The sequence below is a fragment of the Manis javanica genome, chromosome 8 (genome assembly GCF_040802235.1).
Source record: "Manis javanica isolate MJ-LG chromosome 8, MJ_LKY, whole genome shotgun sequence".
NCBI classification, from domain to species: Eukaryota; Metazoa; Chordata; class Mammalia; order Pholidota; family Manidae; genus Manis; species Manis javanica.
In genome coordinates, this window is record NC_133163.1 from 95,166,287 (window position 1) to 95,180,813 (window position 14,527).

Below are 14,527 nucleotides of genomic sequence, written 5' to 3' on the forward strand. Positions count from 1 at the left end.
GTCTTTGTATTTCTTTAGATTGCCTGGTTTTTGCAGATCACCTTGGGCACCACTGCCACAGAAACCCTGGCTGTGGCAGGAAACATCTTTGTGGGTATGGTAAGCACCATGAGACCTTCTGATTTTCTCTTCTCTGGGAAACAGAGAGTGTGACTGAAAACAGGTTGATAAAAGTATGCTTTCCTTCTGAAAAATGAGGACTGTATGAGCAGCTAAACTCATGAAAGAAAAGCCAGAAACTGAAAGGGAACTTAGCTAATTGTTTTCACCTTTCATGCCTACTAATACTTACCTGGTCATACTTAATTCAGACATTCTTAAACACCAACCCAATTTCTTACATAGGAATTTACAGAAATGTCCTGGTCCGAATTTCTCTCCTTCAGGGGCTATGGAGGATGCTTGCTCTATTCTGAGTTCTCCCTCTGACTCTTGTTTTCCAGGGTCTCTTAGGAGTCAATAGCTTCCCTTGCTCAGGGCTAACATCAAGGCTCCTCCCCACAATACCTGTCTGATACATTTGTCTATATGGAGTATGTGCTCAATATATACCACTCACTGATTAGCTCAATGTTAAGGACAATGGAAATATGTACTCAGTAAGTACATTGCATTCCATAAAGCTGTTCATTAAGCATATGGGTTTAGAAATTGAGAACATACAAAAGAAATAACACCATTTCTCTTCTACAGCATTTTAAAATTTAAATAGATGAGACAAACGTGTAAGAAAGCATATGGGAACAATGCCAGCCAGGGTATGACTGGGTGAGGCAGATGCTGGGAGGGTCTGAGAGCAGAGCTGGGTGCTGAAGGGCACATCCACTGAACGGATGTGTCCCAGGGACTGGGTGGCACTCTGAGTTGGAGCACTGCACCCTCCTGAATCCGATTCACTTCTGTTGTTTATAGACAGAGGCACCTCTGCTCATCCGTCCATACCTTGGAGACATGACGCTCTCGGAACTCCACGCAGTGATGACTGGAGGGTTTGCTACTATTTCAGGCACTGTGTTGGGAGCCTTCATATCTTTTGGGGTATGCATAGTCTGTTCACTCCTGGGTGAGCCAGAGTCTGGGTTCTGCAGACACTGATTCCTGAATCTGGCTTTCCAGATTGATGCATCATCCCTGATTTCTGCCTCTGTGATGGCTGCCCCCTCTGCCCTTGCCTTGTCAAAACTGGTATATCCAGAAATGGAGGAGTCCAAGTTCAAGAATAAGGAGGGGGTAAAATTGCCCCGTGGGTGAGTCTAATGAGGCATGTAATTTGGGAGATGGTGAGGTCAGGTTCAGAATCAGGAGTGGTGCTGTGGAGGCCGCGGCTCCGAGTCTCCTGGAGAAGGAATAATATGATTCCCTATTCCCTCTTGTCTACTGCCTCTAGCTAATCACATTGATTTTCTGTTGCTTAACCCTCCCATCTGTCTCTATCTTCTGCAAGCCAGTATCCTCTGTCCTCAGTGTCAGTGCGATTTCATGGCAAGTAAATGACATTGCCTCACTGTAATCCCACCAAGAGGGTCACTAAGGAACTCCCATCACCACTCAGGCTGGTCTTACACTTTCCTCCTGCACTGCAGGTACAGTGGGATCCACATTCTTCCCTTCTCCCCGTAACCACAGGAAGGAGAAGAACGTCCTGGAAGCTGCCAGCAATGGAGCCACAGATGCCATAGGCCTTGCTGCTAATGTAGCAGCAAACCTGATTGCCTTTTTGGCTGTGCTGGCCTTCATCAACGCTGCCCTCTCCTGGCTAGGGGAAATGGTAGACATACAAGGGCTCACTTTCCAGGTAAAAGATTACATTTGTTGGGTTGTCCTTCTAGGGTGTGGTTAAGTAGTCCACGAACTGTGCATGTCCTCCTGACTCACAGTTATCTGAGAGAGAGCACGGATGGGAGAAGGATGGAGGAGATGGACTCAGTGCTCCGCAGAAAGGCCCTGGCTCCTGCCCTGCAGTATTCGTTCTTCCTTTTCCTGGAATATCTTTCTTTCACCCAGGTCATCTGCTCCTATATCCTAAGGCCCATGGTTTTCATGATGGGTGTAGAGTGGACAGACTGTCCAATGGTGGCTGAAATGGTGGGGATCAAGTTCTTCACAAATGAGTTTGTGGCCTATCAGCAACTGTCTCAGTATAAGAACAAACGTCTCTCTGGAGTGGAAGAGTGGATTGGGGGTGAGAAACAGTGGATTTCCGTAAGTGACCATCTAGAAAAGCATAATAGTTTGTGGGCAGTCAGGGAGTGTCACACACAAGTCTGTTTCACACCCACAGATCTCCTTCCAGTATCCCCGGCCTAACCACAAAGCAAGCGTAGCCATGTGCTTACCTCCAGTGCCTGAGTGGCCCTGAGGTCTGGGTGCTATTCCACCCCACACTCTGACCCAACTTCTCTCTATAATGGAATTGTTGGGTCTTTATGGATGGAGCAGTCCAGGGTGGACACTTTCTGATGATCTGAAGTCCTCTTCTTTATAAGTTTAAATTGCTATAAATTGATTTTTCTCTCTCCCTCTCAATCACCCTCATTCCTAGACCTTCTATTTATTCATAGGTTTCAACAAGAAGAGTGTTGAGCCAAGAGGCATATAGTGGTTTCCATATCATTATCCCTCAAGTAACTCAGGGAGTGAATATTTTCTGAGCATCCTTTCCACACTCTTCAGGGTAGTGTGGACAAAACTGGGAGTTCCAAGTACTCAGGGACTTCTATCCTGATTATATCACTGCATACATGGGACTGAGTTTATTTGCTTATTTATTTTTGTTTTCCTTAGGTGAGAGCTGAAGTTATTACAACATTTTCACTCTGTGGATTTGCCAATCTTACCTCCATAGGAATCACATTGGGAGGCTTGAGTGAGTCCATTAATTTTCCTAGCTGCTCAATAAGCCAGCCAGTTTTCAGCTTCTGTAGTGAGCAGTCCTGGTGCTTCAGTACAAGTGAGACCAGAGAGAGAAGCTGATGTGAAATGGTCTCTCTCAGGCAGCAGTTAATTTGGAGTTACGATAACTGCTACCTGGCTATGCATGCAGTCTAAGCTGGGTTTATAATCTCAACTTCTGTTGCCTTTTTTCCTTCTAATTAGAGGCCCAAAAGAACAATTTAATTTTTATTTTCCCTATGAGGAAGAACATAGTGGTATTATTTTTATTTTGCCATTAAATGGTCATGGTACACATGTAAGTAAAGATATTTTGTTTTTTATTCAGTAGTGAAGGTACTTTCTGAAATTAGGCTGCTCACCAACTATCTTCCCAGAAGTAGGAGTTGTATGAGGAATCAAAGGATAAAAGCAGCAGACACATAAGGTGGATAGTGAGAGTGAGTGGTGTGAAATGTTGAAGTAAAAGCTACAAGTCACCAGGTGTGGAAGGAGCATGTATTTGAAGCAGACTCAGATACATCAGAGATACATTTAGACTGTTGAAGATATTGCTAAACATGGGTGATGGTTGGAGAAAATAAAATGAGGAACATGGAACTGTCCTTGAGGTCAGGGGCAGGGAGAATGACTAGCAGATTCCAAGTCTATGGGAGATCCAATTTAGATATAGAGTATAAGAAGAAATACAGCTCAGTGTGTCCATTTTTTTTTATGGCACTCATATTTTAGGGTAGAATCATTAAGTTGATTTACTTGTTAGCTGAAGAATTTAAAGAGGGAACAATTTCCTCTTAGTTTATCTGTTGAATACTTGTCTGTTAAATACTTGTCTGCATGGTTCTAATTCTGAAGCCTGGTAACTGTCTGACTGTGAGATTGCCATCTAGTAGCGGGATATGCATCACATGGCTAAGGCTTAGGTGAATGCTGCCTTCATTATTCCACTGGCTCAAAGCCATCCATCTAATTCTGGTCCCAGCTTCAGAGTGCAGATCTCAACAAGTGAACACCCAGGCACTTATCCCTGTCTGGGGCAAACCAGAACTCTGCTTGATCCAGATATATGTTGGGAATGTTCACAGAACCACTGAAGATAGGGAAATGTCTGGTTAGTAAGCCCTCAGGACAAATGCATCTACATTCTTCTTGGAATACCACTGGTTGGCTTCTGGTGGTTTGTGGTAAGGATGCTGTTCACCTGCTGTGTTTTGTTCTTCATTCTTCTAAATGGGGCTCATGGGATATACCCAGTGCCTGATGGGGAAGAGATCAAGCTATTCTGTTGTCTGCAGCATCGATGGCACCCCACCGGAAGAGTGACTTGTCCAAGGTTGTGGTCAGCGCCCTCCTCACAGGGGCCTGTGTATCCCTTATCAGTGCCTGTGTGGCAGGTAGGTGCCTCAGCTTAGTCTCTTGGCAGAAGTCACTTACCTAGATCCCAACAAGATCTCCCTCAGAATACTGCTTTAACTATCCATCTCACAGATGCACGGAAAAGGCCCTAATCTACGGTATTCTCAATTCACACCCAAAGAATCAAGAGCCTTAAGGAACATGTGTAAAATCTTCCTCTTAGTATCTCTGTCTCATTTATCCAGGAATCCTCTATGTTCCCAGGGGAGCTGAAACTGACTGTGTCTCCTTCCTAAATACAAGTTTCAGCAATAGAACCTATGAGACCTATGTGTGCTGCAGAGAACTCTTTCAAAGGTGAGTGAGGACTGGGATCCTGTTCCTTTCTCTTATACACTATCCTCTACTCAGGAATCTTCTGGAAGTGGGGAGAAATAAGGTCTTGAGGGGAATCATGTAGGTGCTAAGTGGAATGTATAAAGAGAGAGATGGGTATTTGTGGTGGTCTAGATCTGTATTCTTTTCTTTTATTAGATGCATCCTCAGTATGGAAAAGCTCTAGTATGGAAAAGTGACAGATTTTACCTGTATTGGTGAGGTATGGAGAAGTGGAGGGTCAGGGGAAGAAGTAAGGAAGGGTGGTTTCCCTGATAAGAAGTTACTGTATTTATTGTGATTGAAATATAGATAGGTTGTGGGTGAAGACTTGACAATGGTCCTAAATGGCAAAAAAATATGGGCTTCTTCAGACAGAAATGAAAAGGACGGAGAGAGAATAAGGTTGAATTGATAAAGTCATCATGAATCAGGGTAAAAAGGAACTTGTTTACCAATTTCTGGGGCATTATTAAAATAGTTTTCTGGTTCCATATGTAAGGAGCTTAGAAGTCACCTCTCTATCCTAACAAGGTCAAAACTGAACAGTCTGAAAGATAAATAACTCTTGGATCCATAAGAGAGGCAGGGACACAGAGCAAACTGCTGCCCCAGCATCATAGAGGCAGTCAGGTGAATACAGGAAGTCATGGCTCACTGGAGCAGTGACTCATCAGTGGAAACTGCTGCAGAAACCTGTTCAGGGGTAGCAAAGCCTGAATTGTAACTGCTGGAGGTTCAGTAAAGAAATGTCTTACTGTTAAAAACTCTGGGGGGACCCAGCCATGGGGACACTCCCACACTACTGTGAGTTTTACCTCCAGGACCTGGACCAGGTTCTCATAGTAATATCAGACAAAAATCCCCTTGTGCCCCTGGCAGGGGGAGGGGAAAAGGAACCATTAAAAAAATACACCTGAACGCTGCTCTTTTTAAACAAGAACTGCCTCAGGGGATACTAATTAACCAGAGCCTAACCTACTAAGGTATTATCAGAGCCTACTTGACTTGGGGAAGGGAAATACCCAACTCTAGCCCACTTTGGCAATCCTGTCCCACCTAAGAGAGGAGAAAAAACCTGAGAAACACTTGTTTAAGTACACCGTCCAGATACACCGTCCAGAGGCACAGGCTCACTAAAAGGCTGAGACCTAATTGCAGGACTATAGCACAACTTTCCCTCCTCCCACACCTCACCATCACATTATTAAAGACCTATTTACAGCAGTTCCTTTTATGGGTCCATTATGTCTGGATATCAAGAAGAATTACAAAGCACACTAAAAGGTAAAAAATGAACCCACACAATTTGAAGAGACAGAGAAACATCGGAACCAGATATGGCAGGGATAATGGAATTTTAAACAACCATGATTAATATGCTAAGGGTGGTAATGGACAAGGTAGATGGAATGCAAAAACAGATGATCACTGAAAGCAGGGATACAGTAATCCTAAGGGAAAATAACAAAATGAAATGCTACAGATTAAAAAACACTTTAAGAGAAATAAAGAATGTCTTTGATGGGCTTATTAGTAGACTGGACATAGCTGAGGAAAGACTCCCTGAGCTTAAAGGATACATCAATAGAAACCTTCAAAACTGAAAAGCAAAGAGAATGAAGACCTAAAAGAAAACCCAGAATAGAATACCCAAGGACTGTGGAATAACTACAGAAGGTATAACATACATACAATGGGAATACCAGGAGAAGAAAGGAATAAAAGAAATATTTGAAGCAATAATGACTGAGAATTTTACCAAATTAATGTTAGACACCAAACCACAGGTCCAAGAATCTTAGAGAATACCAAAGCAGGATAAATACCAACCCCCCAAAAAAGACCAAAAATACTATGTAGGCATAGCATTTTAAAACTTTAGAAAATAAGATAAAGAATACTGAAAGAAACCAGTGGAAAAAAAAGGATACATCATTAAATCGAAACAACTAGTTATATAAGATACACAAAAGGACAGTTTTCAGGAACTAGAATGATCAGTTCTGTCAAAGCAAAAGATGTGTGTATTACTAGCTATATACGGGTAAATGAAGAGAGTTCTGGGAGAGGAGGATGAGAGATTTTAAAAGGGCTTGTATGAAATACTAAGGAATTTAGATTTTTGACTTACATAATTCTGAACACTGGCACAATAAAATGTTTTTTGAAAATATCATTTTGGTAGTCATTTAAATGTCAGGGAGACCAATAAACACACTGCTATAATAGTCCACAGGAGAGAAGATGGCAGCGGATACTACATGGTTGTGAGAAGGGAGGTGCAGCAGACCAAGGAGCATCAACAGGATTTGTCAATGCTAGACAGGAAGGAAGGGTGGGGTGAGGGAGGGAAAGGAATCTCAAATGAGTATCTTCTTTCTGGCATGGGCTACTGGGTCTCAAGGTCACTGAGAAGAGGACTAGTTCCAGGAGCAAGAATGAAGGGGAAGACTGTGGTTTAATTCAGTTGGATATGTTGACTTGGAGGACCTTGGGACCTATGGGACCTTGAAGCTGTTCACAAGCAACTGGGGTCCGGGGTTCAGGAGAGAAATCAGAGCTTCACATAGATTTGGAAGTTATCCTTAAGTAAGTGATCTATTCATTATTTAGGTAAAAGTTCAGGCACTACCTGCTTAACAGGTTACTATGCCAAGTTAACAGATGTTACCCTCCTGTGTTTGGAGGTAGAAGGCAACCAACATCCTCTGAAAAGATAATTCTTTTGATATACAATTAAAGATGAATTATAAACTGTATAGACTACTGATCTGGCATAGTTTGACTCCTGTGCTCTTGTGGAAGTTCAGTGGATGTCAATGTAAGCATCATCTAAAGTAAATGAATAAAGTGAAAATTGCTAATTTTTGTTTAACAATAAGTTGTCTCTATGTCACTGAACTTCACTAAAAAATTAACAGAATGCTCTTTTCTGCTCATCTCTGCCTTCAAATCTGCAACAGATTTTTTGCCTAAAATCACTTACTTAGCATCATTAGCATCTAGAATCTGAAAGAAATAATGTTTTTGTCCAATTCATTTATACTAAGTAAGTCTGGAGTGACTCCAGTTCAAGATGGCAATATAAGAAGCTCCTGAACTTCCCTCCACCCATGGATGAACCAAATGTACACATGGAGTGAAATTCCTCTGAAAGAAATCCAGAAACTAGCTGAGTGACTTCTACAAATCAGGCAACTAAGAAAATATCCACATCAAATTAGGTAGAACAAGCTGAGACACAGTCTTACCATAAACCCCACCCTGGCACAGCACCATACAAGGGAACTCCCAACTCCCAGCTTCTTAAGGAGTGAAGGGTTTGGGCTGCACACCTAATACTCCAATGTTTAAGGCTCCTATCTGAATGACAGGTTCCCAAAACACCTAGCTCTGAAAGCCTAGAGAGAGTGGGTTCCTGAGTCCCACAGAACTACAGGAAACAGGGAAGCAGTTATTAACAGGCACTCACTGTGTCTATCCTCCCAAGTCTCAGTGCAGGGGGAGCAGTCAAAAGTGTCCCTGTGCCTGAGGGTCCTTCTAATTAGCATGCATCTAGGGTATGACTTTGATCCTCCCTGAAGCCCACGTTCTCTTTCTAGCTTACTGTAATGAAACCAAGTTGCCAGTATCTCCCCAGAAGGAACTTACACCCACAGCTAGAGCCTCCACTTTTATGGCTGCCATCCAAGGGATGGATGGGTCTGCAAATCACCTAGCTCTCTTACTAAATGGGGCTTGCATTCACCAGTCCAACAGGAATATAGCAAACAAAGATGCAGTTTTTAAATGGGCACAAGAGCACCCCCCACCCCCCAACAGCTATATACATAGGCTCAGCACAGAGGAGACAGGCAAAAATGCCCATCTCCCAGTTTCTCCCTAAAAGGGGTTTGACTGCACACCTTCCCAGCTAGTGTTTGAGGGTTCAGCTTCTAAACAGCCTGCATGTAGGTGTCTACTTCAATTATCCTCTTTGGGACACTAGAGAGACTCACACAGGACACATTATAATTAAATTATAAAAAGTTAAAAATAAAGAATCTTAAAAGTAGCAAGAGAAAAGCATCTTGTTACATACAAGGGAAACACTGTAAGACTGTCAACAGACTTTTTAGCAGAAACCTTATAGTCCAGAAAGGAGTAGGATAACATATTTTTAAAAAAAGGAAAAACAACTGCCAACCAAGAATACTTTACCTGGCCAAGTCATCCTTCAGAAGTGAATGAGACACAGTTCTCCAGACAAGTAAAAGCTGAAGTTCACCATTAGAACAGCCTTACAAGAAATGTTAAAGGAAGTTTTTCAAGATGAAATAAAAGGATACTAACTTTAGTAATATGAAACATAAGAAAGCACAAAACTCACTGGCAAAGGAAAATACGTAGCTAAATTCCTGGTGGCAGGTAAACCAATTATAACTCTACTATACAGGTTAAAGAACAACAGCAAAAATGTCACAATTTACATTTTTGTATAAATGTAAATGGGGGGGTGTATAAATGTACAGCTTTTGTATACATTCAAAGTTAAGTCATTGTCAGCTTAAATGGATTGTTGTAACTGTAAGATGTTTTATGTTAGCCTCATGGTAACCACAAAATGAAAACCTATAGTAGATACACAAAGGTAAAGAGAAAGGAATAAAAGCACCCACTGCAGAAAATTATCAAATCACAAAGGAAGGAAGAGAGGAAGAGAGGAAGAAAGGAACTACAAAACAGCCAAAAAACAATTAACAAAATTACAATACTAAGTTCATACCTATCAATAATTGCTCTAAATACAAATGGATTAAATTCTCCAATCAAAAGATAGAGTGGCTAAATGGATTTAAAAAAGACCCAATTATATGCTGTCTATAAGAGATTCACTTCAGCTTCAAGGACACACATAGACTAAAAGTGAAGGAATGGGAAAAGATGTCCCATAGAACATGGAAATCCAAAGAAATCAGAGGTAGCTATGCTTATATCAGAATTAACAGACTTCAGGCACATAACCGTAACAAAAGACAAAGGTCATTATATATATAATGATAAAGGGATCAATTCATCAAAGGGATATAATAATTATAAATATTTAAGCACCCAACTTTAGCACCTAAATATATAAAGCAAATATTAACAGATCTGAAGGAAAAATAGACAGTAATGCAATTATAGTAGAGGACTTCAATATTGCACTTTCAACAATGAGTAGATCATCCATACAGAAAGTCAATAAGAAAACTTTGGACTTAAAGTACATGTTAGACCATGTGGATGTAAAAGACATTTATAGAACAGTCCATCCAACAGCAGAAGAATGCACATTCTTCTCAAGCATGGAAATTACATGATAGATCATATGTTAGGCCACAAAACTAGTCTTAATAAATTTAAAAAGATTGAAATGGTATCAAGCATCTTTTCTAACCACAGTGGTATGAAACTAAAAGTCAATTACAAGAAAAAAATGGTAAATTGACAAATATGTGGAGACCTGCAACATGCTCTAGAACATGGGTCAAAAAACTCAAGAGAGAAATAAAAAAATATCTTGGCTCATGACAAGGAAGGAAAAATTGTAACTATGTGAGGTGATGGATGTTAACTAAACTTATTGTAGAAATCATTTCACAATATATTCACATAACAAATCATTATGTTACACCCCTTATACAATGTTATATGTCAATTATATTTCAATAAAACTGGGAAAAACTTAAAAAAATATTTTTAGACAAGTGAAAATGGAAACAACATAGTAAAAGTTGAGATGCAGCAAAAGTAGTTCTAAGAGGGAATTTTATAGCAATAAACACAGACGTTAAGAAAAAAATTAATATCTTAAATAAACAACCTAATTTTACACTTCAAGGAACTAGAAAAGAACAAACTAACCCTGAAGTTAGTAGAAGGAAGGAAATACCAAAGATTAGTACAGAAATAAATGAAATAGGGCCAAAAAATTAGAAAATATCAATGAAACTAAGAGCTGTTGTTTTAAAAAGGTAAGACAAACCCTTAGCTAAGCTGAGAGAGAAGATTCAAAATCAGAAATGAAAGAGGAGATATCATGACTGATCACAGAAATACTAAGGATAATAAGATACTACTATGAATAATTATATCCCAATAAATTAGAAAACTTAGAAGAAATGAATAAATTCCTAGAAATATACAACCTACTAAGACTGAATCAGTAAGAAATAGAAAATCATAAGAGACCAGTTATTAAGAAGGAGATTGAATCAGTAATCCAAAAACTCTCCACAAAGACAATTCCAGTACCAGATGGGTTCACTGGTGAATTCCACCAAACAGTTAAAGAGGAATTAATACCAATCTTCTCAGACTTTCAAAATACATGAGGGATGAACACACCCAAACTCATTTTGTGAGGCTATTACCCTGATACCAGAGCCAGACAGGGATACTACAAGAAAAGAAAATTAGAGGCCAATACACTGATGAATATAGATTGCAAAAGTCCTCCACAAAATATTAGCACATTACATTAAAACAGTACATTCAAAGGATAGAATACCACGATCAAGAGGGATTTATTCCTGTGATGCAAGGATGGTTCAACATACACAAATCAATAAATGTGATATACCACTTTAACAAAATGAAGGATAAAAACTATATGAACATCTCAGTAGATGCAGAAAAAGCATTTGACAAAATTCAATATACTATTCATGATAAAAACTTTCAACAAATTGGGTATAGAAGGAATGTACCTCAATGCAAAACAGGCCACATATAATAAACCCACAGCTGATATCATACTCAATGGTGAAAAGCTGAATGTTTTTCCTCTAAGATCATAAATATGACAAGGATGCCCACTCTGACCACTTTTATTCGACATAGTACTAAACATCATGGCCAGAGCAATTAGACAAGAAGAAGAAATAAAAGGTATCCAAATCAGAAAAGAAGAAGTAAAATTGTAGGTGACATACATGATCTTACATATAGAAAACCCTAAAGACTCCACCAAAAACCTGTTAGAATAAACGAATTCAGTATGTTGCAGGATACAAAAATCAATATACAAAAAACAGTTGTGTTTCTACATAATAACAACAAACTATTAGAAAGAAAAATTAAAGAAACAATCCCATTTTCAATAGCATGAAAAAGAATAAAATGGTTAGGAAAAAACTTAACCATGGAGATGAAAGATCTGTATGCCGAAAACTATCAAAAAATAGTGATAAAAGAAACTGAAGAAGAAATGAACAAATGGGAAGGTACTCTGTGTACATGGATTAGAATAATTGATGGTTAAAGTGTTCGTACTACCCAAAGTGATCTATAGATTCAATACAATCAATCCTTATCAAAATTCCAATGGTGTTTTTCATAGAAATAGAAAAAAAATTCCTAAAATTCATATGAAGGCACAAAAGACCCCAAATAGCCAAAGCAATCTTAAGAAAGAACAAAACTGAAGACATCCTGATTTAAAACTATATTGCAAATCTATAGTAATAAAAAACATATGGTATTGTCCTAAAAACAAATATATAGTTGAGTGAAACAGAACAGAGATCCTAGAAGTAAACCCATGCATAGATGGTCAATTAGTTTTCAACAAAGAAGGCAAGACTATACAATGAAGAATGGACGGTCTTTTTAATAAATGGTGTTGGCAATATCCACATAAAAAAGAATGAAACTTATCTTACACCATACACAAAAATCAACTCAAAATGTATTAAAGACTTGAACATAAGACCTGAAACCTTAAAACTCCTATAAGAAACATAATGGGTAAGCTCTTTGTCACTGGTCTTGGCAAGGATTTTTTGGATTTGATACCAAAAGCAAAGGCAAAGAAAGAAAAACTAACAAGTGGGCCTTTATCTAAAAACCTTCTGCACAGCAAGGGAAATCATCAATAAAATGAAAAGTTAACCTATAGAATGGGAGAAAATAATTGCAAACCACATATCCAACAAGGGGTTAATACCCAAAATATACAAGGAACTTAAATCAATAACAAAACCCACAAATTATCCAACTTAAAAGTGGACACAGGAACTGAACAGATATTTTTCCAAAGAAGACATCCAAATGTCCAACAGGTACATGAAAAGGTGCTCAACATCACTAGTTAGCAGGGAAATGCCAATTAAAACCACAGTAAGACATCACCTTATACCTGTTGGTATGGCTATTATGAAAAAGACAAGAGATGACAATTACTGCACAAGGACGTAGAGAAAAGAAAACCCTATATACACTGTTGGTGGGAATGTAAAATGGTACAGCCACCATGGAAAGAGTATGGAGTTTACTGAAGAAAGTAAAAATAGAACTGCTATATGATCCAGCAATCCCACTTTCGGGTATATATCCAAAGGAAATGAAAATGAAGTTACTAGCTGTACTCCCATGTTCACACCAGCATTAGTCATGATATGGAAACAACCTACGTGTCCACTGATGGATGAATGGATAAAGAACCTGTGTATATTCCAAAATATACAATGGAATATTATTCATCTTTAGGAAAGAAGGAAACCCTGGTATCTGCAACAACATGGATGAATAATTATGCTAAGTGAAATAAGCCAAAGACAAATATTGCACGGTATCCCTTATATGTGGAAATCTAAAAAAAATGAAAATAAAATTCAAACTCATAGAATCAGAGAGTGGAATGGTGGTTGCTTGGAACTGAGAGGCAGGGGAAATAGGGAGAGGCTGGAATAAAGGTACAAATGTTCAGCTGTAAAATGAATAATCTTAGGATCTAATGTGTAAGATGTTTGAGGATCTAATATGTAAGACAGTGACTGGTTGATTATACTGTATTATATAACTGAACTTAAGTAGAACTTAAGTTCTCACCAAAAAAAAAAGAAAGGTAAACGTGAGGGGATGGATGTGTTAATTAACTCAATGCTGAGAATCCTTTCACAATGTATACTTGTGTCAAATTGTGTCAATTTGTACACTCTAAATAAATTACAAGTTTATTTGTCAATAATACCTCAATAAAGTTGAAACAATAATAAATAAGCCAGACAGCCAGCCCACCTGAGCACTTTCTTAAGAGGAAAGTGGCTTTGGAACACCACCTCACTTTTTAGAATAAATTCAGTCCTAAATCTCATTATAAGGCACAACTTTTTCCTCAGTGATGTTTAGAAAGGAAATTTCCAAAATGAGTATGGTTAGGACTTGGGCAAAGGACCATACTACATAGAGTTTCTTACTAGTATTATCTTGTGTGTGAATAAGAAAATAAACTTAATTCTGTCCTGTTTATTTAGTCATTGGGATTGGATCCATTATGGGTTTTGTTCTTGTTTTTTTTTTTTAAGCTCCTTGGTAGAACTTACTGATACATCCTGTTGCATTGTTTTTATCTGACCCACTAAGTATCTCTCTGCCTTTTCATTTCAGTACTGCTCTGAATGGCACCAGCCCTCCTTCTTTTTCTGGCCCTTGGGGAGATAAAGAGTTCAGTGCCATGGCCCTTGCTAACTGCTGTGCGTTCTATGCCAATGCTGTCTGTGCCTAAGGCTGGTCCATTTCCATAACAGCCCTGATCTTTATGCCTTTTTGATGGCAAAGGTGCTTATGTACTCAGAGTTCCCACCCTCCAAGTAACTCACCACGATCTTTAACAGTAAATGTAAAAATTTCATTGTGCTCACTGTATGCCCATAATGAAAATTAGATTTCTCTTTTCATTATTTGGCTGGACCAAATAGGAAATTTCTTAAGGGCTCTCTCTGAATTTATATTTGAAATAATAAATATTACCATATAAAAAAAGCCTTGCTTCTAGTTTCCATTTTAAAAATTATGTGCTGCAGTGTACTATAAATGTGATGTGGTGTGTAATGTACACTGAGGTAAAAAGCTGTATTTCTTGTTGTTCTGTGAATCA

At 38.8% G+C, this 14,527-nt stretch overlaps 1 protein-coding gene and 1 long non-coding RNA gene across 13 annotated transcripts in view; one reads left to right on the plus strand and one right to left on the minus strand.

Annotated features, from left to right (window-relative positions):
• SLC28A2 (solute carrier family 28 member 2) overlaps nt 1–14,412 on the plus strand; it is a 54,289-nt gene extending 39,877 nt beyond the window's left edge. For 9 of the 10 annotated variants that reach the window (XM_073211752.1, XM_037022124.2, XM_073211755.1 and 6 more), the window contains 9 exons: nt 19–99; nt 913–1,038; nt 1,117–1,247; nt 1,627–1,795; nt 2,005–2,202; nt 2,785–2,866; nt 4,188–4,286; nt 4,494–4,605; nt 14,038–14,412. In XM_073211752.1, the coding sequence (XP_073067853.1) occupies nt 19–99; nt 913–1,038; nt 1,117–1,247; nt 1,627–1,795; nt 2,005–2,202; nt 2,785–2,866; nt 4,188–4,286; nt 4,494–4,605; nt 14,038–14,155 (1,116 nt within the window). In that variant the 3' untranslated portion in view covers nt 14,156–14,412. Of the gene's footprint in view, nt 1–18; nt 100–912; nt 1,039–1,116; nt 1,248–1,626; nt 1,796–2,004; nt 2,203–2,784; nt 2,867–4,146; nt 4,287–4,493; nt 4,606–14,037 lie in introns of all 10 variants that reach the window. The other variant, XR_012120676.1, reaches the window with a different exon arrangement.
• Nucleotides 1–14,527, minus strand: part of LOC108400252 (uncharacterized) — an 80,950-nt gene that overhangs the window by 47,648 nt on the left and 18,775 nt on the right. The window lies entirely within an intron of this gene.